Source organism: Leptinotarsa decemlineata, unplaced genomic scaffold (assembly GCF_025532065.1).
Source record: "Leptinotarsa decemlineata unplaced genomic scaffold, Ldec_3_MD MMD2_tig00026354_RagTag_RagTag, whole genome shotgun sequence".
In the NCBI taxonomy this organism is placed as follows: Eukaryota; Metazoa; Arthropoda; class Insecta; order Coleoptera; family Chrysomelidae; genus Leptinotarsa; species Leptinotarsa decemlineata.
Genome location: NW_027412702.1, coordinates 5,434,372 through 5,458,871, shown reverse-complemented (window position 1 = coordinate 5,458,871; position 24,500 = coordinate 5,434,372). Strand labels below are relative to the sequence as shown.

General features: G+C 32.5%; 2 protein-coding genes across 6 annotated transcripts; both read right to left on the bottom strand.

Moving 5' to 3' along the window:
- Positions 1-1,270: 1,270 nt before the first annotated feature.
- On the bottom strand, positions 1,271-18,203 carry LOC111512167 (uncharacterized). The gene is made up of 9 exons (XM_074184142.1): positions 17,782-18,203; positions 17,610-17,724; positions 15,638-15,785; positions 12,266-13,118; positions 11,959-12,104; positions 9,458-9,662; positions 8,525-8,739; positions 1,609-1,792; positions 1,271-1,526 (listed from the first exon to the last, which is right to left on the bottom strand). The coding sequence occupies exons 1-9, from the start codon at positions 18,201-18,203 to the stop codon at positions 1,301-1,303; spliced, it is 2,514 nt and encodes an 837-aa protein (XP_074040243.1). The 3' UTR covers positions 1,271-1,300.
- A 236-nt stretch (positions 18,204-18,439) lies between these two features.
- Positions 18,440-24,241, bottom strand: LOC111512168 (uncharacterized). 5 transcript variants are annotated; one of them, XM_074184143.1, is made up of 5 exons: positions 23,971-23,989; positions 23,812-23,915; positions 23,426-23,644; positions 22,732-22,962; positions 18,440-19,088 (listed from the first exon to the last, which is right to left on the bottom strand). In XM_074184143.1, the coding sequence occupies exons 2-5, from the start codon at positions 23,874-23,876 to the stop codon at positions 18,440-18,442; spliced, it is 1,164 nt and encodes a 387-aa protein (XP_074040244.1). In that variant the 5' UTR covers positions 23,877-23,915; positions 23,971-23,989. The 5 variants fall into 5 exon arrangements, with proteins under 5 accessions (XP_074040244.1, XP_074040247.1, XP_023024037.2 ...); XM_074184146.1 differs by lacking the exons at positions 23,812-23,915; positions 23,971-23,989 and adding an exon at positions 24,057-24,241; XM_023168269.2 differs by having other exon boundaries at positions 23,812-24,037.
- Between the last annotated feature and the right edge of the window lie 259 nt (positions 24,242-24,500).

Sequence of the window (24,500 nt, the reverse complement as noted above, 5' to 3'; positions counted from 1 at the left end):
TCATAAAAACTATTTCACTAGTTATTTTTGTATTAAGTGCGTGAAATGAGTATTTTTAATGGCACACGAGAATGTTAATTTTTTGGCGGAGACCGCAGGTCGAAGCCACTATAGGCAAAATACTGAGCCATAAATGCAATTGAATTGGATACTTCTTACAATGCACGTTTTAGAATGTCAAATTCTAATGAAAATTGATACAATTGTCGTTTTAAGTATTAAAAAGGACTTCCGTTTCCGATATGGTGGTGGACACGGACGTGCCGATAGCGACCGTCCATAAAGAGAAAGATTAAACTCATTCTTCTTCTTGAAGATGATTACTTGGTGATTGAAACACGTGTCGAGGTATTGAAAATAACGATTTGGTGTTGGGAAAAAACTCCAGTTATATTAATTTAGTTCAAATATATTACAAGGCTCTTCAACTTCGCAAAGTATTAATATATCAGCAGTTGTTCTAATTGTACTTTTCATATTATTGTTTACAAATAATAATAATGCTTTTTGACCTCATTTTTGATATAACTTCTGGCGTATCAAACTAACTTTGATTTGCCATGCTTGTACTGGTACCGTATGTAATAAAGATTTAATAAAAGTGTACCGACATAAAAAAATTGTATACGAAACATTTTTTGATAACTTCACTTCTTCACTCATGTAAGATTTTTTATTGTTTCAAAAATACCAAGTGTTTTCAAATTTATTCCGTAAAAATAAAAATTACTTGATTACAGAAATCCGTTATAATACATTGAAAAAATAATATTAACTTTTTGATAATGTAAAAAACGTCAATATCAATGTAAAATGTATGTTGGTTTTATAAGGTCAAACTCCATGCATAAATTGTTTCAAATATATTTACTGGAAAAATTTGCGTTAATGGCTAAAAGTTTTTATGGAAAAGTGTCTTCAGACTATACATTTCTTTCACAAATATATCTAGATTACACCCCTACGCTGGCATATGGCACGAATACAGAGCCGCCCTTTTGAGATAGCTGAGAGGATGTTTCTTCATGCTCCCGTACCAATAGATTTGATATTTATATTCAAAAATGTATTTATATAATATACTACGTTATAAACAAAGATCTAGATTTCTATCAGGAGTTGTTTGAACAATTACTATGAAGAATTTGCCTTTTCAATTTCATCCTCCATTGTAATTATAATCTCTTTCAAATTGCTATCATCAGTTCACCCACATTCAGAGTACATCTGGCATCACATTTGAGGGTATGATGAAATTGAAAAAAAAATCAATAAAATATAAATTTATTGAATGTACAATTCAAACAGCAAAATCCTTCAAGGCATCTATGATAATTTCATCTCTGACTTTCTCAACTTCATCTTTATGGCTGTGCATATTTACTTGATGAGACCGAAATTGATATTCACGACAAAACTGTTCTGAACATTCTTCACACTGGTACTTCTTTGGTTTTGAAGCATGATGTTCCATATGCGCATCCAATTCTTCCTGGCTCTTCGCGACTTTCCAACACTCACCGCACCTAAAATCATTTGAATACTTTTGATTTATGTTAAAGAATTATAATTGAATATCTTTCTGCGGGAATTTGAAAACGTTCTTACCTGAACTTATAGTGTGGTTTATTATTATGTAACTTCTCATGTCTTAGTTTATTTCCATGTGTAGAATACGTCATTTCGCAGTATTTACATTTATAACGATATAAATCAATGTGCGTTTCAAGATGCCTCCTATAGTGAAATACTCCTTTCACTGTCTTCAAGCAATGTTTGCATGTTATTGGTGCTATAATAAAATGATCCCATGAATACCAATTCCTTTTATTATAAAATATATAAAGTGAATATGTTGACTGTATTCAAACAAAAATATAATTTTCCAGTTGGATGCTAAAAGTACATCACCAGATGTGGGAATTCGGGTAAAGTCGTGATCTCTATGAGAAATATTGCAAGCAAATCTTAAACAAGTATTTTGAATTTTCTGTAGTTATCTCTATTGTACCTTTGGAAGATTCCCACATTTTTTGTATCAAGATAGAGAAGTATAAAGCCAAAACCTTTCCCAAAAATTAATCTCCTTTAAATATACCCTATCATTTTAAACAAGATTCCTATGGCTGGGATTTAATCAAATGAATGTTATTTAGTACTGTCATCGATGACATGGGTGGTTTTAACTAATTTCGCGACAAAAAGTCGTAATTTTATGAACGAATTGAGTGTTTTTTCTTATAATGTTATCCGTATTCGGTACTGAAGAGCCGATGAGGCAAGTGTCTTACAGCGAAACATCGGATGTCGACCAGTGAAGATGTCAGGGTTCCGTGTAAGTGAAATTTTACTTCTTTAATTTATTATATTGTGTAGGAATCCTGTGAATGATATCTGATTCGATTCCATTACGAATATTTGCAATTCAAACGGATTAGAGAAAAATGTTTTTCGTATAATTCAGCGTTTATATAAAAGTATTTGTTTCAAAAGTATTCTTTTTTCGTGTAATTCAATAAATATTACTGGAGTTTTTTCCCAAGATTTTCTGTATCGCGATTAAAAAGTAGAAAGCCCAAACCTTTCTTTCTCAAACAATATACGATAAACCATTAATATATGTGTGGAAATGTAAGTGCTTTCACTAATTTTCAACTAAATAGTCAGTGTTTTAGGTAATACGAAGACTTCAGCTTAAAAAAAGATGTTATGATTTGATATTCATGCTCTTCAAATGTGAAATTATTTAAAGTTGATCTTTGGTTCATTCTGATGTCTAGATCCAAGGTTATGCAATTTATATTTTCTTCAATATTCGACCTGTTAATATTAGCGTCATCTGCGTTATTTTGCTACAGGAAATAAATAACCACTCCTGTACTGTAGTTTTTATGCTCCTTAGTTCCTATTCCTGTTGCTACTTTTTAATCTGTCTCAATAGACATAAACTTTGGAATAGGGTAGTAGGGGAGATCCAATCGAATACTATTTGTCAAAATGCTTTTTGAAATTGTTAATACTGTCAAAGTCATTTTTGGCATTTCTTAGGTGTAAGTAATTCTGGTTATTCTACCGATTGCGGTTGGGCGGCAAAAAAGTATTTTCTTAGGTAGGTAGAAAGTGAATACAACAAACAGAAGAGGGCCAAGGATATTACCTTGAGGAAATCCAGAGGATGTTACTTCAAACCCCAAAATTGACTCATTATCAATGCTGATTCTTTTTAATCTTCTGTGTAATGCAAGTTGAAGCTGAATCACTTATTACGATATAATGGAATTGCAAATGCAAATGGACCTCAATTTGTTACAAGTAGATGGTTCAGATATTTTAGGTTATGGTAATATAACTACTGATTACATATAAAAATAATAATGATAATAATGAATGCTTTCATTGAAAGGTTACTCAGCACGAGAGCTACTAACCTAACCTAACAAATTGATATTGCTCTTCCATCCAACCGGCTATACGAAGAAACACTGCTTGTCTCAAACACCTATTAAAAACTTTCCTTACTATTAATATCAACAAAATCGTAACTGAATTCCTAAAAACACAATACTCTTCTATATTTTGAAAGAAATACAAAACAATTGCTGTTCCCAAATGCCAGAACTGCAACACTCTTCTCGAGGCGCGTTTCACCAACGTAGTTGGCATCTTATAAAGTTTCAGGATACAAAAATATTGTGGCAAGATGATGACCTATGGCGGTCAAGGACTCTACCCTTAATTTAGCACCGATGCAACATAATGTCACTTTGACCAACACGAGGCGTACGGAGCGAGAGGGGACCGCGGTAGGTGATTCCTTGACTCCTAGGCAATAAACCTAGTACCTTAGTATTCTGGTGTTTCCCTCATGGTATTTCCCTCATAAGGCTACCCCTAAGTCACCCCCCAAACCGAAGTTGTAACAATATCAATAGGTAACCTGCTTTTGACTATTTGAGCAAAATACATTTTTCTCCAATGGAAGGCTTATGTCATTTTTTCGAAAAATATAAAAATGTGATATCATCAGCAAATAATTGAATTCTTTCCTTTCAAGCCCAAATCTGATATTGAGTTTATGAATTTCAGAAAGAGTATAGGTCTAATTAGTGATTCCTGAAGAACTCTGCAACCATACTCTATTCATCTAAACAACGGAGTACTCCAAAACATTATCAGGCACGTGATCTCCCAGACAAGGCTGCTTATACAGAGTCACGATCAATTTTTTTAAAATAATATACGGCTGGGTATAGGAAGTTTTTTAGGAGGAGTGTTGAGACACAAATTATACGTTTCTTCAGCTTTAAAATACTGTACATGTACACACCATAGGCGTTAAAACGTAACTTACCATTCCGACACTGTAACAATGAATTCTGCTTACCGACTGCAGTTAAATCTGATTGGCCAGTGTAAGAAGGCTTGCTTATTTTACCCAAAAGATGCAGATGTTGATCATGCTTTAATCACGCATCTATCTTTGTTTGAATTGCTGTTTGTTGGATGGATATAGTTCAGATAAAAAACGATACATATATTTTTTTACCTTACTTGTTCATCCGAAGTAATTGTGAAAAGGATAAGGTTTGCAATTAAAAAATATATTATCCACTTGTGTTATGTTCCGTGAATTTTTTAGTTTAAAGAATGAATCAAGTGGAGATAACAATTATTTATAAACCTCCAGGAGAGGTTCATATACTTCCAGGAGAGTATTATAAATAATTGATGAAAAGTTACAACAAAGAATACAACAAATTCATTAGTGATACCTTCCTTTTTCAATTATGAAGTACCTCAAGGTTGTGTGATAAGTAGAATTTGGAACCTCTGGCGTAAAATGATGATGCTAACTTGGTTAGCGAAACGCGCGTCGAGAGACAGCATTTTTGTTCTAGTTAGTTCTTATTGGTAGATACAATTCACATCATAAAGGAAAAATACATGCTTTTGCTCATAATATTGTAATTATTCATGAAGTTTTATGTAACATAAAAACTTGGTTTTATTTTTGGGAAAGAGAGGTTTTGGCTTTCTATTTCTCATCTATCTCTCCATCTTTATACAAAAACGTAAGAACCTTCCAAAGAAAGGAAAGAAGCAATCGATTTCAAAAAGGTTATTCTATACAAAGATGTGTAGATCATACAAAGAAGTAACTTTCAGACACAAACTGGAAGAAAAAGCCCTCTAGAAACAACTACTTTTATATAAACATTGGATTATACAAAATAAAAATACTTTTAAAACAAATAGTTTTAAATGAACACTGAATATTACAAAATCCACTCTTCTCTATTCAGTTTGTATTCCCAAACATTCGTTATGGAATTGAATCAGATATCATTCACAGGATTGCTACACAATATAGTAAATGAAAGAGGTAAAATTTCACTTAAATGGAACACTGTCATCCTCACTGGTATAGTCTATTTCAAAAGAGTGTAGAGTGATAAATCATGAAGTGTCATAAAATTTGCCTGAATTTCGTTGTCGTCCATGGGCGTAGGCAAATCTTAGGATTATTAAACTTAATAATTAAAGTAAATTAAAAATTACAGACATAGATAATAATAAAAGGCCATTTTTGGGAAGTAATTTGGTCTAAAACTAAGTACCTACATGTATTTAGGTAAGTAAAATTTCTTAAAAAAAGATTAAGATTAATTTTAGTGGTTCTTGTAAACTTATTTAATATGCAATTTGGGTTCATATACTTGAGCATGATTTCTCAAAAAAGGGTTAACACTTAGTTCCGATGTGCCATGTCATTATAATAATCCCTTTTTGACCCTGCCCACCAATCATGCAATACCTATTAAACCCAGGTAATTAAGAAAAAGGGTTTAAATATATTGTAATGGTGTCTTAAACATTCGAGTTATAATAGTAATTGTTACTACACCAATTAAACGTACAGTGATATTGTGATATAGAAATAGTGAAAAAGTTATAAAATGGGGACATTTACTCCAAAGAAAAGAAGTGTAAAAAATTCTCCGCTATCTGTTTGCGAAAAAGTTATAATTTTAAATGTATATGATTGCATAAAACACGATCACCCTAGTTTGTCTGTGCAAGAAAGTGTTGAGCGATGTGCCCGAATGACTGGAATTGGACAGTCCACGATTTTTAAATTATTGCGAGAAAGAAAGATATCAGGCCAGGTAAGTCCATGCAAGAGAAAATCAGGAAGACCAATAAAAATCTTAGATGAAGACACCAAATGTGACATTCGAAGAAAAGTTCATTCGTTTTATTTTAAAAAGGAAATACCCACTCTTGAAAAAATATTTATCGAGATAAGCCAAGATAACGATATTCCTTTGATATCCAGAAAACTTTTATGGAAAACTTTAAAAAGTATGAATTTTGCGTGGGAAAAGCACAATCGAAAGGCACTATTACTGGAAAGTGATGAAATTGTTTGCTGGAGACGAAAATATTTGACAACTATAAAGCAGTACCGCAGAGAGCAAAAGAAAATTTTTTATCTTGATGAGACGTGGATAAACGAAGGTTATATAGTCAAAAAAATGTGGCAAGATAAAAATATAACAAGTTCTCGCCAAGCTTTCATAGAAGGCCTTTCGACGGGTATTAAAGTGCCTTCGGGAAAAGGGAAGAGGCTTATAATTGCTCACATTGGAAGCGAAGACGGATTTTTAAAAGAAGGTTTGTTAAGCTTTGAGTCGTGCCGGACGGGAGATTATCATGAGGACATGAATTCGGATGTCTTCGAAGACTACTTCGGGGAAATGTTAAAATTTCTTTCAGCTGATTCGGTCGTGGTTATGGATAATGCAAGCTACCATTCAAGGCGCTTAGAGAAGGTACCAACTCCAGCTTGGAGAAAGCAAGAAATTATTAACTGGCTGTCAAATAAAGGTATTCAGTTTGAGACGAATTCAGTAAAGAAGGAACTACTAGCCATAGTAAAACAACATAAATCTCGCTTCATGAAATATGCCATAGAAGATGTAGCAGAAAAGTATAAAGTAACTGTGCTGCGCCTACCGCCATATCATTGCGAATTAAATCCTATAGAACTTATATGGGCACAAGTTAAAGGATATGTTGCAAGGCACAATACCACATTTAAAATGAAAGATGTCAAGGTATTGTTTGATCAAGCCATTATGGAAATCACATCAGAAAACTGGCAAAAAGCAATCCAGCATGTTTTAAAAGAGGAAGATAAAATGTGGGAACTGGACAACTTGGTCGATCAGGTGGTTGACCCTATAATTATAACACCAGGGGATGATGACAGTTCTTCGGATGAAGACTATACTGATGTAGAATAATTTAATTGAATTGTAAATATACTGTAGCGGGATAAGCAATCTGGACAGAGACCAGTGTATCAGTGACAGTGACACTTTTGCTTCGGTTAGGGTTTAGAATTAAGGGTAGTCTGAATAATTATTTTCTCGGAAGGTTCTCGAAAATTGTACCTAGTAATCTCTAGAACATTCAATTAGGGTATAAATAGAGTGTTGTTAAACGTTAAGGGAAGTTCACAGTTTTAGTATTGTTCAAGTGTCAAATTGTAATAACGTATCCAGTAAAGTTCTTGTCGTTTTTGTGAATAAATTGATTTAAAGTCCCCACAAGTGTTTCAATACGTAAAGTTCGTTCGTGTGTGTTTGTGAGTATTTCCCGATTTCGGTTCGTATATATTTTATTGTTACATTTTATATTTTTTTAATAACACTGTTCTGCTGTATTAAATTTTTATTTCCTTTAATATAATTTTTATGAATGCATATTCTTTTGGCAATTATCCCACTAGCGCGCCTCTGGCTCAGTATTTATCCGTCGATAACAATGGACAAATCCCTTAAAACAGGGTGATACCTACCTGCTCTTTATGAAACGACATAATTTTGCAATGCGGACTAGGGAAGTGACAGAATTTATTGACGGATCACCCTGTAGCGCTTTTGAATACTTAATGAGATTTTATTACTCTACACTCTTTTGAAATAGACTATAGACATCCGATGTTTTGCCGTAAGACACTTGCCTTGCCGGCTCTTCAGTACCAAATATGGATAACATTATAACAAAAAACACTTGATTCATTCATTATATTGGAACTTTACGTCATGAATGAGTTCAATCTATTCATGTCATCGATGACAGTAAGTAATGACATTTATTTTTCTATGATATTGTCCTCACCGAGTTATAGTAATTTAGAATTGAATGAAGTGAAATAAATTTTTCTCCATAATTTAAAAGTGTTTGCAAGTATTCCATTTAGTGGTTCAAGAATTCAATTAGTGAGAGAATTCCCCATGATGAAAATGAGATATTCAATAATATAATATATGATATAATCACTGAGCAGATCACTACCGACACTAACAATGATAAAGGTTTCCTCTTCGGTGAAGGACCGTTTTTAAAAAAGATTTAAATAAATTAAAGATGTTAGTAGTAATGGTTCAGATACCTATATGAGTTTTTGAAAGGAGACATATGTGGCTATCATGTAAGTGTAACTTTCAGAACTTACTATTTGGTGCCTTAATTTTCAAATTATTGTTCTTTAAAAGGTTGGAGCGGTTCCTTCTTGGTCCCCCTTTCGACTTCATACATTGTTTTTTCCGATCAAGTTCCTCTCTGACCTCATATGCATGGAATTTAGCATGCTGTTTAAGGAAAGTAATCCTTGTAAAACTGGATTCACATTTTGCACATTTAAACTCTGTTTCATTTGGGTGCTCCAATCTATAAAATTTTACACAATATTGAGAATGAAGATTAACTAAATCATAACACCTAATGTGTTATAAGTATGGATATTTTTTGAGGAAGAAAAGAAAATGTATTGATACCAGTTGAAACCATTTTTTGGTTTTCTGCATATAAGATGTAATAAATCAACATTCTTGGTAACAATATTGGTGACAAGAATAAAAGTGAATTGAGAAATAAGTTTTAGATATTGAAAAAATACTGGTGACAACCATCAATTCGCAGAACATTCGAATTTGCAGGTCATTTATCAAACTCTAAGTCTAGTAAATGTAGCTGTAAGTAAAAGAAGATTTGTGTACATTGAATCCTCAAATAAAACATTCAATTACTCAGTTCAATATATCTGAATGAACGTGGATTGCATTTTCTGTTATTCCGAAGGTTCAGTAGATGGCACAACTGGAATAAGCATTTTTTTCAACTTTTAGTAATAAAGCAAAACGAAAAAAGATTGTTTTCAGTTGATAGATAAATAGATAATTTCATTCACCTTTTTGATTATATTTTACATTGACATGAGATGTTCAAAACACTCACTATGTGGGCGATTACTTAACATAGATGTTCAGCACATAAAAATATAATTAAAACATAGTTCAAGGTCGAAATGGTCATTGTTTGAAAAATAGATATAGATAACTATAAGATTAATAGAGTCTGGAAATTGAAGAATAAAATGAATACCTACTCATAATGACTTTCTATATTGTACTCGCTGCAAATTTTCAGACATCTCTCACAAATAATTCTAGTGGTCATATGTAGCAGCTTCATGTGTCTATTGAGATCAGCTTTGTTCATGAATAACTTGGGACATAGAGAACATTCGATCGTCCTGCTCTGTTCGTTTTCGTGAGTTCTCATATGCTGAAGTAAGAAAGTGTAAAACCTACCTAGAAAACAATAAGGAATTAAAAGTGGGTTGAAAGCCACAAAAGCCTGAAATTTTTCAATGTTCAAGTGTTGTAACAGTGTCAGATTTGCCATAAACTTATATTGTATTTATTATGGTCAACAAGTTACTCTACTTATGGTACAAAACATAAATATTACACTCTTCCACATTAAACAACCTGTTCTAAAAATCGTGTTTGAATTGAAAACATTGATATTTGATTTTTTTGAAATTAAAATAGCGTTTACTCGCAATAAAAGTAGCCTGAGTTACTTCTGGTTCCGTTTACTAATTTTACAGTTTATCAATTACAGCTGATTTGCCTTGGCTTCGTATGCGTATATAGATAGTTCAAACAATGTTAAAAAAAATATGTTTTTAGAACATAAAAACAGTTCCTTACATTAACATATTTTGTAACCACAATCTCACCGGCGGCTCTGCAGCTGGCCAGGCTATTTTACCAAAAAAATATTTTATTTGTGGGATTATAGTCCACTAGAGTCTAGTCAGAGATTATTCGTGGGAAGTTATACTCCACTAAAATTTAGTGGTTAAAGTTGTCGTAAACGAGTGACAATGGTCTCTACGATGAATAAATTCAAGTTCAATTCTATGTATGCATCTTCCATCACACAACTTAATGTAACTGAAAACCCATGTCAAAAACTATGAATAAACGTCTTGATTGATTGCTCTATCCGTAAGAAGCCTTGGCTAGTCACTTATAATCAATATTCTGTGAAACTACTGTAAAGATTTTAATATTTTGACCACTATTGAAAAACTACATTACTCAGAAGTAACTAAGTCTACTTTTTATTCCAATATCCAAACGGGATCTGATCTATGCGGAGTGAATAAGTTATTTTCTCTAGTTCTCTGTGGCTACTCATCATTTTGAGGTTCAACTTAATACACCTCGAACTTCACTGTTGGAGAACTCTTTCATTTGGAGAACTGCATTCATGTGGTATAAACTTCCTGAGAACGTTTTTCCAAATGGATTTAATCTCCAGCGATTCAAATTCAATGTGAATCGCTACTTTCGCACAGGCACCGCTCTTAGAGCGCTTCAAGGATTTTTCTGTGGTGCTTGTGTTTTGTCCTCAAACAAAAATTCTCTAGTTCACGCGGATGAAAGTGCAGGCAAAGAATTTCTTCATTTGTTGAATTACACCAGTACGTAGCCTGGGCGATTATTAGTTGAGTGCATAATGGATTTGCATTTGTTAGATTTAGTTTTGAAAAATATTAAACGAAATCTAAATATTTACAAATGGAAATTATCTGATAACGTTCGCGCCTGATGCGTAAAAAGTCGATCACGTGACTAAACGAAGCGAGTAACGGGTACTTTACTTGTAAACAAAAATTAGTGACATCCACTTCACATGGAACCTGGCGGCGTCGCGGCATTCGAAAGACGCCAATGCACATTACATTACTGAAATTTTTATAGATTTCTGAATAAAAAAAAATTAAATATAGCCCATGTCAATCGCTGATTTGTAGTTTTCAAACGCCAAAGTAGTTTTAAAATCGAATGAATAGTATTTGAGTTTATCCATTACGAACAAATAAATACAATAAGAATATTTCTTGCCTCAAAACACTCGACAGATTTATTTTGGTGTTTTTTATTATAACTTTATTAGTTTTTCATTATCATTTTCATTGTATCAAATGATGAATTTTTGAAAACAACGATTTTCACGAAACCTTTTTGTAAGAACAAAAATTTTTTCTGCACATTTGACATTGAACAGAAAAAAAGTAGGATTTGTCTAATTTTTTACAAAAAGTCTAGCAAAATAATTTGACCTACTTCAGTTATATCAGCAGATGGAACTCTCTAGCATCTAATAGTCCTAAGAACTAATTATAAATTTGAATGAATCAATCGAAGAGGTTTGTAAAGTGTACAATTTTTAAAATTCTTGCAAAGCGCTTTCGACTTTTGTCAGTGAGCACTGATGATGACGAAAGTCGAAAGCGCTTTGCAAAAATTTTAAAAATTATACACTTTAATACAAAAAGCCTCTTCGATTCATTCATTCAAATAAGTGTATTCAGCTTTTCCAAATCTATTTAAATCTATCTAATTATAAATTTGAATTACATCAATTAGGATTTGATTCCACAAGATCTCTGTACTAGACTAGAAATGAATAAACATTCAAGGATATAAAATACTATAAGACATTTTTTTACAGAAATCTGAATCTTATTGTCTTAAGGAGATACTAAATTTCATGTTTACTTATAATTGAAATTTTCAATTAAATACTTACCGCATAGGGGACACAGCCCACCTTGATTCATTCGATGATTATATTCATGCCTGTATCTTACTTTTCTATTGCAAAATATTTTTCCACAAAACGAACATGGAAATTTGTGTGTTGCGAAGTGAGCTTGGAAAGAACTCAAACTGAAGCTGAAAAATTAAAACAAAATAAAATTCTATTTACATCGAGATACATTACCAGATACCATCTGGTGATATAACAAAATCACCAAATACTCTCTGGTGGTGTATCTACAATCCTGAGTCTGAGAATTGATAAATTTCATCATCAATACTGAGACCATCCCTACCTTTCATAACACTCGGTGCACCTTTTGGTAACTTCTTTATAATTACATTCATCCTTGTGTAAGGCGAAATTCCTAATGTTACGGAAATTCTTACCGCACGTTTCGCAGATGATGTCATTACACAAATGCCTCTTGAAGTTTATGAAGTTGCCGTATACTAGTTTACAGTGAAGACATTTGAAAGGTTTAGGATCATCATGTTCCTCTTTTGTGTGGTTTGATAATTCACTTGTAGGAAAAACTTCATCACAGTATGGACATGGAAAAACCAAACACTTTTTTAAGTGAGTCTTTTTGTGTTCTCCATTTCGGAATTCTTTTCCACATGCTTCACATTTATTCGAAGAGCCAGGCATGTACTGATAACAGTATGGTTCCATTAGAGAAGCTTTGGATAAACCATGAATATTCAATATGTGGTCTTGCATTTTTTCATCAGAACTGAAGCGTTCTTCACACAAAAGACACTGGATTTCTGTCTGATCTCCAAGCAAAAGCACACGTTTGTTTTTAAGTACGTTCTCGTCAAATTTGGAACAACTGTGTAGAAGTTTTATTCTTTTTTTCTGTAGAGAGTGAATAAATTCGGGTTGCATATCCGAAATGGACACAATACAACTATGATCGCGAACTTTAGTGTATTTCAAAGGTGGAAGATTTAGATGTTTTATTATATTATTATATAGGTCTGATCGTTTTTTAAACCTATACGGTTTATATTCTTCCTTTGCTTTTATTATATTAGTAATAGCATTCGATACATAATCTTCTTCGTCTAAGTTAGGATCATATTGAAATGTCGAGTCATTATCATCATCATCATTACTATCTGAAAATTCATCACTACTACCACCTGAAAATAAAATAAAATAATTTATTGGGGAAGTTGATTTACCGCACAGGTGATGCCAAATAGTCAAGAAAAATATCACTCAAAAACTCATTTTGCAGTACAGTAAACATAAAAGGTTGATTATTGCTATGTACGAGGGTGATCTGAAAAGTTTCCGACCTAACAAAGATACAAGACATTTTTTCAGTTTTTTTTTCATTTCCCAACATAGTCTCCTTTCAACTCTAGAGACTTCTCCCAGCAATGCTCCAATCTCTGTAACCCGTCCAAATAGTACTCGACATTTTTCTCTGCGAAGTAATTGTTCATGAAGGTGATTGCCTCTTTATTTAACGAAAATATCTGTCCTTCAAATGCAATTTTTAGATGAGGGGAAAAAAGAAATCGCTTGAAGCTAGATCTGGTGAGTACGGCGGGTGGTCAAACATTCAAATCGTAATTCGTGGATTTTCGCCATGGCATGGTGTGTTGTCTTGGTGAAACAGCTCCTGTAATGGTTCTTGTTTTTGAAGATAATTGATTAAAATACTCCATGACTCTCCCAAAAAACAGTCACCATCACTTTCCCAGCCAAAAAAATAGTGTCTGCTTTTTTGGAGCCGATTCCCCCTTTGCAGTCCACCGTTTGGATTTATTGTTTCTGGCATATAATGGTGAATCCAAGTTTCATCTACAGTAATTAATCAGTGCCAAAACTCGAATTTATTGCGCTTAAACTGCGCCAACAGAGTGTTGGAAATGTTCATTCGAACACGTTCTAACGTGAGCAAACGCGGCACCCAACGCGCGGACAGCTTTCTCATACTTGAATTATATTCAAATAAGTGACAAACACATTCTTTTGACATGTTTTTAACCTCTGCTATCCATTTAACTTCAATTCGGCGATCGTCTAGCACCATTTGGTGAACTTTGGCGATATTTTCGTCGGTAGTTGCAGTTTTTAGACGTCCCAAACGTTAATTGTTTCCCAAGCTCTACCAGCACGTTTGAATTCAGCTGCCCGAAATTTCACTGTGGTAAACGATGGTGCAGAGTCCCCATACACAGAATCCAACTCATTTTTGATTCATGTAGTCGTATTGCCTTTCGAAAACGAATATTTAATGACAGCTCGATACTCAATTTTGTCCATTTTCATAAAAACACTCACATTAACTCAATCAAACGGATGTTACATAACAACTGCGCGTTCAAAATGGCTGAAACGTTGGTGAGTAACTGTCAACATATGAACAACAAAATTCAATAGTTTTCATTTACAAGTGCTGCTATATTCATGTTGAGGTCGGAAAATTTTCAAACCACTCTTATATACCTATTCTCAAGGAATTCAGCCATTGGCTCATTCTATACACTTCACGTATTTTTATATATATCCCAGGCTCACATCAAGTCTAATTTTGGCAATTCTGAGTTGTGATATTATTATTTAATTGAGTTTGATATTTTATATAATTAGAAGTGAAGGACGACATAGAGTCTTGATAAAATCAGGTCAATAAACTGCAACTCAGTGAAAATTACTTGTTTTGTTTACACAAGTAATGCTTGGCATTCCAGATATACAAAAACCCTCTTCTATCATAGTCACATGAAATATAAAATATCAATTCTGATAGTGAAAGGTAAAACTGGAACCTCAGGACACGAAAAAAATACTTCTTCATATACTGAAGACGCCTACTTGGTTCGTGAAACTCGTGTCAAGAAGAGTATTGCAGTTCTGGTGTCTAAGAAACGTGCTTTTTTCGGATTCAATTCTGATAAGAACGTGAAATTTCAATCATAAATATCACGTTGAGTGATATCAAGTAAGTTGCAGTAGATTGATAATGAACAAATTTAATAACATCTATTTAAATCATGGAATGTTGATTCCTCGAAGCAATTCCTCAAGAAATTACTGTTTCCCCTTCAAGGAACTTAGGATATCTGAAATCCAGGTAGCAGAGTCCACAGAAATGTTCTGTAAAGTATTGGCACCCATCAATTTCCTCATTTCCTTTAATGCCTCTTTTGAGACACTTTCGAACACAAGCCTTTGTACCATTTTATTCACAATCATCTGATAATAAGGTCTTGGGAAGGTAAATTGATGGATGTAGCCATTACTACGTGGTAGGAAATCATAGTGAAAAGAGAAATGAAAATTTCTATGTTTTTTACCACTTTTATTTGTAACTAACGTTACTGCAGTTTCGTCCTATACGGACATTTTGAAAATTATACATTATTGTATATACAATATTGTAAGTGGTAAAAAACATAGAAATTTCCATTTCTCTTTTCATCTTGGAAAGGTGCTGATTTCCAAAATACTTTCTCTATCATAATATGTAGATAAGGAAGGTTTCTATTTCAAATCAAACTAACCTGTTAGTGAGAAATCAAAGAATGTTTACCATGAAAATATTTCAACTGTAGAAATGAAATAAATCAGGTGACATGTATCTTAATTTTCAAACAAATTATTTAAAAGTAGAACATTTTTGTCACTGAATAGAAATTTAACAAACCTGGTAAATTCAAACTTTTCAAATTAGTTTCAGATTCTACTGCTATGACTTTTTCAGTTTCTTGACATTTCTTCACAAACTTCAAAGCATTTTTCAGTAACGAAAAACAAGTGTCACAAACGAAGTGATCATCAGCAAGAGTAGAGTTCTGAAAGGAAATAAGTCTATGGAAATATAAAAAAGATCATTATAAATGTAGAGACTTCAATATACTATCATTTTCACGTCGAACGAGATGCCAAGAAGTCAAGACACTCTCTAACAGTTCTCTAACAATACAATCTTCAAATGTAATTAAAAATATTTCAGCCATTTTATGTGTGTAAATTGCTTGAGTATCCTACGTAAAAGTTGTTTGGCAAAGACAAAGACCAGAATACATTTTTCAAATGAGAATAAAGTACAGCGCTATGAAGACAGATCAAGCTAATATTAGTGTTTTCTCAAATCCAAGAAAAAATGAATGTAACTTGAGAGAACAATTGACGAACTAAATCATTAGAAAAAGAACAAGGATAAGTACATCAATAAAGTGAAAAGTGAACTTAATCTATTTGTGAATGGGTGCAATTGAAAAAAAAAGTGATTTGATTCATCAACAGTAGCAGCAAAAACTCCATTGATGGACCCCAAAAAACGTTATACACAAACTGGTGAAATAACAAAAAGCCATGTTCCTGTATATCCCAATTATTTTGGCATAGGATTATTGAGGTCGGACAAAATTTAGGTGAAAAGGTATCATTTTCAATATTGTTTGATGAGAAAGACAAAATATCGTTGCATCATTCATCTCTGAGGAGTATTACCAACTTTTTTTTGGTTGAAAACTCATTTGGGTTTGTCAATTATCCAAACTAGTAGATAGGCAGACTTGGTCCCTAAGAATAGCCCACTGGATCACCTGATCAGATGTCTCTAGATGTTTTTGAGGGGATATGTGACATTTTAAAGTGTACAACTGCACTTCATTTCATAACTCCTGGATAGAAATAGAGGTGCTTCTAATGAAATTACTTTAGAAATATTTCATAAAATATCAAGTTTGTGAATAGACTTCATTCTTGTCAGGAAGTGACATATTTTTTATTGAGATTATCATAATTACCGTTTGCAGATTTTCAACACGAATATACAAACAATAATCACAAATATCAAAATTATTTTGAAATACGGGGTGTACCATTTAAAAAATCTTAGTTTTGCCTCAATTATATATCTTCAGAATTAGTCTTCGACTCCAAACACCTTATATGACATTTTGGAGATGATACTCCTACAACATTCTGGAAAAAGTATTTATGTATTCTATCAAACTTTTGAATTTCATGGAGGAATCACTCGAAAGCCAAATACATAGTTTTTTTTGAGTATACCTACAAATGAATATCTCGAGAACAGTTCATTTTTGGTATAGGGTGTATTACATAAACTCGCATTAGAATTGAAAATTCTAATGATGAGCCCTAAGGCAAGTGTCTTAAGGCGAAACATCGATGTCTACCAGTGAGGATGACAGTGTTCCATGTAAGGGCAATGTTTACCATTCATTTAATGTAGAATTCCTATGAATGTTACCTGATTTTATTCCATAACGAATGTTTGGAATACAAACTGAGTAGAGAATAGTGTCTTTTGTATATTTCAGTGTTCATATGAAAGTATTTAATAAATCTGTTTTAAAATCTGTTTTTCCGTTAATCAGATGTAATTCAATGTTTATATGAAAGTAGCTGTTTCAGGAGGGCTTTTTCTTCCAGTTTGTGTCTGAAAGTTACTTCTTTGCATGATCTACACATCCATGTATAGAGGTACTTATTTTAAAATTGATTACTTCCTTTCTTTCTTTGGAAGATTCCCACATTTTTTGTATCAAGATGGAGTAGTAAAAAGCCAAATACTTTCTTTCCCAAAAAATGAGTCACTTCTAAAAATATAACCCTCTCCATGTAAATTAAGAATTCTTTCTTACCATCTGTGGCAAAAGTTGCACTAAACCTTCTTTAACAGATTTTCCTTCGAAACAGATCATTGATATGTATGCTCGCTCTGGCTGATGGTAGATCAAATTCAAACATGTACGACACCTTAAAATGAAATTCAAATTAATTATACATCAGACAAAGCCGGTACTTGTTTTTCACCTCTTATTATTTTCTTCTGTAATACTTCTTGAAATATTTTTCTTTTTATTAATATAATAGCTGGTTTCGCTAGCAGTATCAGTGGATGAATTACTGAGTTTGCATTCTTTAGTACTGTCAAAGCACTGAGCTGCAGTTTTGGTATCATTAGATATATTGCTGAGTTGGGAGACGGGATTTCCAACTGATTGAGCTACACCTACTGGTTGAACCACACATGTAGACTGGATCACACCTGCTGGTTGATTCACACCTGCTGGCTGATTCACACCTGTTGGCTGAATCACACCTGCTGGCTGAACCATACCTGCTGGTTGAACCAAACCTGCTGGTTGAATCACACCTGCGGGCTGAGTCATACCTGAGATCAAATTTGGCGGAGGTAAAATTAGGTTTTGCTGCTCTCCCAAATTTTGTGGCATCACAAATATCTTATTTAACGTAGCTTCAGTGACATGTGGAATTATGATGAGGGGAGTTGTTACAGGTTTGTTTGTAACTGATGAAAATGCAAAAGTTTGATGGGCATTTTGTGAGGGCAACAAAGTAACTGGTGACTTGTTTGAAGGTTGTGCAGTTTCAGACAAATTGTTTACTCGATTCTGAATTGGTGGAACAAAAATAAGTGCAGGCTGAGTATGAAGAAGCTTCGACTCTTTCAATTGAGAGTCTGTCTTATTTTTAAATTTTCAGACACATTTGCTGACCTGACATGTTCTTCACTTTTTAGTGACCCTAATCTTTCCTTATTCAGGATATTTTTTTCAAGTAGAGATCTTTTGGATGCTAGTGGAGTGTGCTGATGATGCATTGATGCAGCTTTTGGACTTTTGACCTTAGAAATCAATTCAGTTCTTAAACTTTGATCAGGTTCTGCTAGTTTCTCTACAAAATGATGTTGGATTTGTATTCCATTGTGAACTGTTTGTATTTGCTGCAAAGGCTTCAATGGATTGAAGTGTGTCTGATGAGTACCTTGTGAGGGCATTGAGGCCACTGAAGATTTCTCCAAAAATTTTATAGTTTTAGGCAAATTGTTCACTAGATTATGTGTTGGTGAAAGAAATATTTGTGAAGGTTGAGTTGGAAAAGATTTTACTTCTTTCAATTGAGAGTCATACTTTTTTTCTGACATTGATCTTGTATGAGGCAGTACATTCCTTTTAAGTAAAGATCTTGTAGGTGATAATGGAATCTGATGATGCCCAAATGAACCTTTTGCTTTTTTGCCCCGAGAAATTTTCTCAAACTGAGGTTGTATTCCATTTCGAATTGTGGCTTTCTGCAAAGGTTTCTTATTTGTAACACTGAAAATACAAACTATGAATCAATTTATCGTTTAAACAGGTTTGCAAATTATTTGTTCAAATTTTTGATACAGAATAAAATTGATATTTTAATAATGACCAGGAAACCATGTCTCATTTCAACTGTGATATATTGAATCCCAGCCTATGCTAGGGATCAAATGTTAAAAAAGGGTTACCTTTAGACTTCTAAGGTTGTCAACAGATCTAATATGAGAGGTAATAATGACATGAAAATAATCATACATTGATTGTACGAAAACTATATTACCAACTGAGATGATAACAATCATAAGTATCTACATAAGTTAATGTACAACATGTCTCAAAATATTCAGTGAATAAAACAAATAAAAACTCTCATCAAAGATATTGGAAATCTGAAAATACAAAATCGGAACCATTTATTGATGAACTAAACGGTTAGGACATTGTAAGATACTGGATGACTAGTCAGTAGTTTGAGTCACGCAGTAAGTACTTTAAGGTATGTAGCGACGCATGATTGTCATCAAAACAGTTGGAACTATAGTTTTCATTCCATCATTTTATGATTATTTTCGTGAGGTAATCACCTCCCATGTTAGGGTTCAATAAACCAAAGAGCATCGACAAGGCACAGTGTTACCAATAAGTGGGGATAATGGACAAAAATCATTAATAACTAATTATTCTCAAACTAACATTTTTGTTAGTTGATTTCAACTCAAAACAAGGTAACAATGGTATATTAATGTATACTATACAGCTATAATAATATTAATTTTAAGTAATTGTAGTATTAATTGAAATATATAGGAATTAATAATATTAGTAATAACAATATTATAGAATATGATATGAATTCTAACTCTGATCCTGCTAATATTTCTTTAGGAGCATTGTGCAAATCGAATTGACTAAGTATTTGCTCAATGATTGATTCCGTTTTCTCGGATTTATCCACATTTTTACAAATTTGGAAGAAAAACAATTGTATTATGTGATAGATCTGAAAATAAAAAAATTAAAATCGTTGGATTCGGCAAATATCGGCAAATTAAATTGACCTTAGTACATTATACTTGAGGTAAACTTTATGCTCTAAAAAACTTGGAAAGATGTTTTGGGAAGTTTTTTTGTTATGTTCCATTAAAATTGTGAACTTCTAAAAACATCAAAAATCAATACAGGATAAATGATAACACAGCACTTACCCATAATCAATTAATATCAGGTAAAAAAAGAATAATTTTGAGGTTATTTCCTTCGGTTCACTTAATAAAAACACTGTTCTATCTTCAACTAGAAAGGTTTAAACTGATTGTTGGTATGAAACAGTTTTGCAGACCTTGTCTTACAAAACTGCTAATGTGTTTGTTGATCAAAATAAAAATGATATTTATTGGTTTTATGCGATTCTAATTCCTTGAATAATTTCTCAACATAACTATCGTATTTGAAATTAAATATAAGAAAATAAAAAATCAGGTTCTGATTGGCTTCCGGGTTTTGCCGTGATCTTCTTTGGTTATAATCCCCAAACGTTTCAGCTGCAAATGCGGCAGTCATCTTCGGTGTCAGTTGGCATGTCAAGAAGAGTACTTCAATCACGCCACTGAAGATAATTGCTGCAGTTGCAGTTGAAACGTTTGGGGATTATAACCAAAAACCCTGGCAAAACCCGGAAGCCAATCAGAACATAGACGTCAGTCGTGAAAGCCTACATTCCTATAAAAATTCAGGTTTTTTTCCATTTTACGTTACAGTGTGCGAGGTTGGAATATTGAACCCTAATATGAGAAGTAACCACCACAAAAAAATAATCATTCAATGGCTAAACAAAATCTATATTTCCGTTATGATGAAAAAAAAATCGTTACATAATACAATAATGTAGTTTATGTACTAATAAAAATATATATTGAATCAAATCAAATCTTTTTCGATGCAATGCTGTTTAATAAAGGATCTCAAGTATTCAAGTTTCCTTGTATTACTGAATTACAGTAAACAACATTGTCAATTTATGAATAGGTATAGATAAAAGATATATAGGCAGAACTGAAACTATTTTTTACATACTGAACAAAAATACTTTCCTCAAATAATGTTTTGGCAATGATTCTGTCTTTATCAGGATATGACAGCAACTGTTGAAAATATCTCTTGATTTTACCAAAATTTTTGATAAAATGTGGCAAAAAAACGCTTAGTACATAGAAAAACATAGATAGGAATGTTCACATCATATTAGTTGAAAACTAATATCCTATTGATATACTGGAAGGTATTCAGAGGCTTTCATTAAAAAAAATAGTATAATTTAGGTTTTTCTCACTCAACTCTAATCTAGATACATCATCGTATAAAAACCTTTTAGATTTATCACAAACCCCTCTATGAAATGACAAATCAAAAATCATTCAATAAAATAGATTCAAAAAAATCTATTATTTCCTTTAAAAACTTGATTGAAAGGTGAATATATGTTTTTGGAGATATCGATTTTTGGAAAAAATGGCATTTTGGCTTTCCCTCTTGAAATAACTAGTTTCACACGAACAATTGAATTACACGATGAAACAAATATAATTTCGAAATGAATACTTTCATATGAACATTGAATTACACCAAAAACACTCTCATCATTCAGTTTGTACTCCAAACATTCGTTATGGATTTTAAACAAATAGCATTCACAGGGACGCTACACAACATAATATATGAGAGAGCATTATTTCAAAATTCCACTCTCATGGAACTTGATCATCCTGAGGGTGTACTTCGTCAAAGTTTCCGTTTGAAAACATTCTTCAGCACCTATTTGAACTTTCAGAGACGAAAACACACATATTTCTTTAACAAGATTACGACTGTATGGCTCATATCATGATGACGTAATGAATGTTTGAAGTACATACTGAATGGAAACAGGTGTTTTTTGTGTAATTCAATGTTCATAGGAAACTAGTTGTTCCAAATGAATTTCTTCATTCAGTTAATCAATATTCATGTAAAATGACTTGTTTTGAAAGGTTTTTTTTCTTCCAGTCTTTATCTGAGAGAAATTTCTATGTATGTTCTACATATCTTTGTAGGGAGTTCAATTTGAACTTAGTTGCTTCTCTTCCATTCTTTTGAAAGTTTTTTCATTTTTTGTATAAGGAGAAGTGGAAAGCCAAAAACTTATTTCAGAAACTTCATTTTCAGTATTCCCATATAATTTAAATGTATAACCAAAAATTGTGCAAAGAGAAGTCTATTTCTGTAAAATATTTCAGAAAGTTCAATCAAGCTACGAATAAAGTATCATTGTCTGGTAAATAAATCATTCAATAGAGATATAACTAATTACACTCGATTATTTCAAAATTTTCGTGACAAAGCAAGATAATTTCTGTAAAATTTGAAATGATTTCAAGGACACTTCACTTCGGAAAGTTGAATCAAGCTATGAATAAAGTCTCAATGTTTTGCAAATGAATCATTTGAAAGAGACATAACTAATTACACTTGATTATTTCAAAATTTTCATAAGAAAGCAAGATAATTTATGTAAAATTTGAAAATATTTCAAAGACACTTGATATTTAATTGTCGTTTGTTGTACATTCAAGTTATGTTTGGTACAAGTTATATGTAATGAATTTAATACCTTTACCTTTGTAAATGCATTCTTTTCATAGCAATATCAGTAAGAATTTCCTGTCTCACTTTCCTCTGAAATATATCTTGAAAACTGCTACTTTGTGGAACAAATTTATTGGCAGCTGGACTCAAACCTGATTTTGGTTCATTTATTTCTGGTATCATTTTTAATAGTCTTTTATTGATTAGAGACTCATTTTTGGCAGAACTGAGATCATCTTCAGTAGTGGATGAAGAATTGGCCCTGAAACAATTCAAACATTAAGAGAAAACAATCTATCAAGAGAGTTGAAAATATGCAAAAATAAGTGACATAGTGAGAAAAATGTTCATCCTTATAGGGAGCCAAGATGCATTCAGGGCTTTGATTTGCTCAAGAGAAACTGGTCTAGGAATGCTGAGAACTGAAGAAACTGGAAAACCTGAATAGATAGTTGTATCATATGATACAGCTTAAACAACAACATGTGAATTTATAAATTTTTGATGAACTTTTTTCTAAAATCATCAGATGGATACAATTTAAATGTTGAGTTACTGCTGTTGCAACTGTTTTTATAATATTATATTTCAAGATCATTAATTAATATCACGAATGACATTTGATTCATTTTCATATTTTCCATGATGAGTGAGAAAAATTACAGGTATGAAAAGTTCCAATTGGATTATTTGGAAACTAAAATAATTTTAGTTTTAGAACTTACATCCTTGGAGTTTCTGTGGGATCATTGTGAACAGATTCTGTTTGAGGCAAATTCATGCTAGGTACTCTTCCACTTTTCAATATTTTTTTGTTGTCAGTGAAATGAAAATCATCTTGAGTGAAATGTTTGGAACATATTCTCTGATCACTTTTCATCAAGAGAGGGTGGAAAGTTTTTCCAATCAACCTAAACCAGACCTCCTTTTGGTCATATGGTATTCTAAAACAGAAAAATCAAAACAATACTCATTTAAGACCACTCAATTGAAACGTCTATCTAAACATATGTTATACAGGGAAAAACAATACACCTGAATGATCCATTTGTTGTTATTATTATATATGTTATATTAAAAAACTACTTAACATATATTTTAAAATATTTACATGTGAAATGTAATGTCACCATCCTCTTTATAACAACTAGAACAATTAGTCACATAACAATGCATTGTATTAAATTAAAATCTCTTTCGCAATGAAATCCCTATCTATAATGACAAAAGAATAGGAAAATTCTGAAAAATAAAATATTAATAACAATACATAACAACCCAATCAAAAACGAAAGAAAACAGAAAGCACGCTCATGGGCTCATGTCATAATCTGTGGTCATGTCATATCATCTCACCAAGACAAGAGATTCAGTGACACCACCGTACGGTGGTGACACTGAGAATACCCAGAACCAGAACACTTATCTTCAATTATAAAAATATATATCTACTTAATCCTAGTACACAGTACACATTAGTGATTGGGCCCTGCTGATCGTATAACTAGAGTATCTTCATTCTAGGTTTCACTCTACCACTTGAACTGTGTATTTTTATTAGGATATAGTTTTTGAACAAATCGATCGAAGGCAGAATCCTTTGCAAGGAGAGACTTATCTTCTGTTCTGTGATTTATTCTGTGCCATCCCTACATTAAAGGCGTTTCTGGCGCTCATGGGCATTTTCTGGCGTTCATGTATTCAAAAGCATTCGTCTGTGTTTCAAATACATTCAATCTGGCGTTGAAACGATGACTACACATCAACTAAGATTTGAAACGTATTCATTTTGATTCAAAA